The sequence below is a fragment of the Aegilops tauschii genome, chromosome 5 (genome assembly GCF_002575655.3).
Source record: "Aegilops tauschii subsp. strangulata cultivar AL8/78 chromosome 5, Aet v6.0, whole genome shotgun sequence".
Taxonomy (NCBI): Eukaryota; Viridiplantae; Streptophyta; class Magnoliopsida; order Poales; family Poaceae; genus Aegilops; species Aegilops tauschii.
The window spans coordinates 519,823,404-519,827,627 of NC_053039.3; the positions used below are offsets into that span (position 1 = coordinate 519,823,404).

A 4,224-nucleotide genomic window follows, 5' to 3' on the forward strand; every position below is an offset into this window, starting at 1 on the left:
TGACATTATGGTTCCCCGTTGGCCTTGGCACCAATCTCCACACATTGTTTTGCTCGAAGTTGTTGAGTTCTTCATGCATGGCATTAAGCCAATCCGGATCCTCGAGCGCCTCATAAACCTTTTGGGGTTCAACACAAGAGACAAATGCGTGATGTTCACAATAGTTCGCTAATTGTCTATGAGTGCTTACCCCCTTTCTTAAGCTTCCAAGCACATTTGTCAGGAGATGATCTTTGTTGGAAAGCTTGGAAGCGATATTGGTGGCACGACGCTCTAATTCCTCCTCCGGAGTGAGTTGTGGAGCGGTCACTTGATCATCTTGAGCATCATCATGAGCTTGTTCTTGATCTTGAGCTTGCTCTTGATCTTGAACTTGCTTTGGAAGAAAGAACTTGACCTTGGGCATCACTTGGGGATTCAATACCATCTTGAGGATGATCTTGCCCTTGGTCATGTTCATGAGGTTGAGGACCTTCAATTTGTTCTTCGGAAGCGTGTGGGTCTTGAGTTGGTGATGGTTCTACTTGAGTGGAACATTGTCCTTCTCCTTCGGCCACAAGGGGTTCCTCAATGGGTAGGATAAAGCCAACACCCATTCTTCTTATGGCTTGGGGAGGAATTTCATCACCTACATCACAAGTACCACTTTGCTCCACTTGGGAGCCGTTATTCTCATCAAACTCTATGTTACATGTCTCCTCAATAAGTCCCGTAGACTTATTGAGGACACGGTAAGCATGAGAGTTTGTAGCATAACCAACAAATATGCCCTCTTGAGCTCTAGCCAAAAATTTAGACAAGCGAACACCTTTCTTGAGAATGAAACACTTACACCCGAACACCCGAAAGTACTTGAGGTTGGGCTTGTTACCGGTGAGTATCTCATACGGAGTCTTGTTCAAGCCCTTGCGGAGATAGAGCCGATTGGATGCATGACAGGCGGTGTTGATGGCTTCGGCCCAAAAGTTGTATGGAGACTTGAACTCCGCCATCATGGTCCTTGCCACATCCATCAACGTCCGGTTCTTCCTCTCCGCTACACCATTTTGTTGAGGGGTGTAAGGTGCGGAATATTGATGCTTGACCCCCTCATCACTAAGAAACAAATCCAAGGTGTAGTTCTTGAACTCGGTGACGTTGTCACTTCTTATTGTCAAGATCTTTGAATTGTGTTGGCGTTGTGCTTCATTTGCAAAGTCAATGACGGTTAGTTGGGTCTCACTCTTCCTCTTGAAGAAGTATACCTATGTGTATCTTGAGTAATCATCCACAATCACCAAGCAATACTTCCTACCCCCAAGACTATCAAAGGATGGAGGCCCAAAGAGATCCAAGTGAAGGATCTCCAAAGGCCTCTTTGAGTAGATGATAGTCGTGGGAGGGTGAGCCTTCTCATGTAGCTTTCCTTCGATACAAGCACTGCAAGCACGATCTTTGGCAAAACTGACATTTGTTAGTCCACGAACATGGTCCCCCTTGAGAAGACTTTGCAAAGATCTCATATTGACATGGGCTAAACGGCGATGCCAAAGCCATCCCAGATCAACTTTAGCCATTAGGCATGTCGCGGTCTTAGTGGGTCGCTCCAAAAAGTTAATCACATAGAGACCGTTCTCGACATGCCCAACAAAGGCTACTTTAAGAGCCTTGCTCCACAAGAGGGCAACGGTATAAATATCAAAGAAAGTGGCAAAGCCCATGAGTGCAAGTTGACGAATGGAAAGTAAATTGTATGCAAGGGACTCAACAAGGATGACCTTCTCGATCGTGAGATCATGAGAAATGACAACCTTGCCAAGTCCCAATACCTTAGAGGACGAGGCATCACCCCACTCGACATTAGTGGGCATAGATGGAATCTTGTGTATGTCCACCACCAAGTCCTTGCTTCCGGTCATATGATTAGTGGCTCCACTATCGAGCAACCATGATCCCCCACCGGAAGCAAACACCTACAAGAGATCAATGCTTGGTTTTAGGTACCCATTTTGCAATGGGTCCTTTGATGCTAGTGACAAGGGTCTTAGGAACCCAAATAGACCATTCAATGTACTCATAAGGAGAACCAACAAATTTGGCATAAACATGTCCATCACTAGCACGACATAACACATAAGAAGGGTTAAAGTCGCCGGCTTTGTTGGAAGGGGTAGCATTGCCCTTCTTGGCATTACTACCCTTCACCAATGTTCGGGATATCGCTTCTCGTTAACTTATCGGTCGACCCAAGAGAAGAGATAAATTGTCTTATCGGCCAATTTATCGTTTTTATCGGTCAACCATTTATCGGCAAGTTTTTTAAAAAAATCTCAGGTTTTCCAAACCAAAATAATGTAAAATATGCCATAATATTACACACACACATGAAAAATAAGTTGTCCTCTAAGCCTTAAAAAATATGCTATATTAATATATTACACAGTGCACACATACACAAGCACATACATGACCATCTACCATCACGTTGTGCTCCAAGCCTTAAAAAATGATATATTAGTATATTAAACAGTACACACACGCACAAGGACATACATGACCATGTACCCTCAGTTGTGCTCCAAGCCTTCAAAAATCAAATAAATTGCAAAATGTAGGTGCACACACATGACAAACAATGAGAAATAAACATAGTCCAGCAATACATATAACATAGTAAGGTCATAAATAACCATAGCTTTGCATAGCTGCATCATTGCATGATAAAGCAAAATAGGAAACTAGCAAACAACACGCATGGTGGTTCATAGTTCTCTCACAAGTCACAACTGAAATAAATAAATAGCAAACATAAAAAAGCACACATAGTGCAAAGCATTGAAGGCTTGAAGCCCCATTAAGGCTCCATCGGGTCCCCCTCCTCATCTTCATTGGCACCTTGTATCACCCCATCATCATCGGACTTGAAGTCTATGTCATCCTCATTGACAAGCCCGTGATCAGATTCTTCCCCATCGGAAACAAATTCTTCCACTTCATGAAGTTCTCTCACTCTTGCACTTCTACGTAGCTCAACAAACTCGGAAGCTCCCATTGCATCAACCTCCTCCGCATCAACCTCCTCTGCATCATCAACGTAAGCACCTTCACATATCCAATCTTGTGCCATGGAAGCATCTTCACCAAGAAGAACATCACAAGATGAGGAGTACTTCTTCCTCTTGTCTATCATTCTTCCATTGAATTGAATATAAACTAGATCGTCCCTACGATGCACGTCTAGTTTATTTCTCCTCTTTGCATCCACCTAAAAATTGCGAAATGAAGCTTAGTGATTTACATTCTGTCAAAAATAATATGCGGGTCAGATTTGAGTATTTGCAAGTTGAGACTTACTTGTTCAAAAATGCTCCAATTTCTTTCACATCCGGATGAACTTGTGGTCAAGTTGAGTATCCTCAAAGCAATGTGCATCAATGTAGGAGTTTGTAGTCCATAAGTTGCCCACCACTCCCCTACATTTAAAGGAAAAATACAAAGTATTATGCATCAGCCCAAAAAATTCAGAATTGCAATATGACAATATTATCTTGGGAACAAGCTTACCGGCATTGAAATTTGCATTGCTAATTGCTTTGGTGGCAGCCACCTTCCCAAACATGCCTTCCTTCTTTTTAAATTTGGGCAAGTCAATGTTAAGCACTTTGTTTTGCTTCTCATCATCATCGAGATAAAATTGCTCAATAACTTCCATCAAGCCGGACATGACTTCCACATCGGTAAAGATGCTTGTGGTAGCATAACTATAATATGGATTCAAGGCATATGCAGCCATGTGCAATGGGGTATCTAGCCTCCCATTCATCTTGCTCTCCATGGCCGTTGTGATCGCCTTATAGTCCTTGTCCGAATTATCAACCGCAACCAATATTGCCTTCTTTGACTCTATTATTTCAACATACATAGAGGCCATGGACTGTCCATGGCCATCAGCCAACCGAAGTATCTTCACCAATGGCTCAAAAACCTTCCATTCCAAGTTTCAAACATACCCAAGCACAAGTGCACAACATTAGCATTTAACATATACACATGCATTCCAACATACACAAGCACAATTTGAAGTTTAGTAAACAATACCTTAATGCAAAGAGACACATTTTTCCAAAATTCCCTACTCATTATTGCGGCATGAGCCACCTTCCCTTTCTTTGTTCTCGTGTGCTTGAATCCTTCCCAAGTATCACTACAACACATTTCCTTTAGTTGCTTCCTCTTAGCATCAAG

General features: G+C 42.6%; 1 protein-coding gene across 1 annotated transcript; it reads right to left on the minus strand.

Annotated features, from left to right (window-relative positions):
- Nucleotides 1–2,833: 2,833 nt before the first annotated feature.
- Nucleotides 2,834–3,447, minus strand: LOC109763484 (uncharacterized). The gene is made up of 2 exons (XM_040388562.3): nucleotides 3,334–3,447; nucleotides 2,834–3,244 (listed from the first exon to the last, which is right to left on the minus strand). Exons 1-2 carry the CDS (start codon nucleotides 3,409–3,411, stop codon nucleotides 2,834–2,836), a joined length of 489 nt encoding a protein of 162 aa, XP_040244496.1. The 5' UTR covers nucleotides 3,412–3,447.
- Between the last annotated feature and the right edge of the window lie 777 nt (nucleotides 3,448–4,224).

Coding starts and splice junctions, on each gene's coding strand:
- LOC109763484 (XM_040388562.3), bottom strand. CDS start 3,411: ATGCACATTGCTTTGAGGATACTCAACTTGACCACAAGTTCATCCGGA. Junction 3,245..3,333: donor ATTGGAGCATTTTTGAACAA/GTAAGTCTCAAC, acceptor CGCAATTTTTAG/GTGGATGCAAAGAGGAGAAA.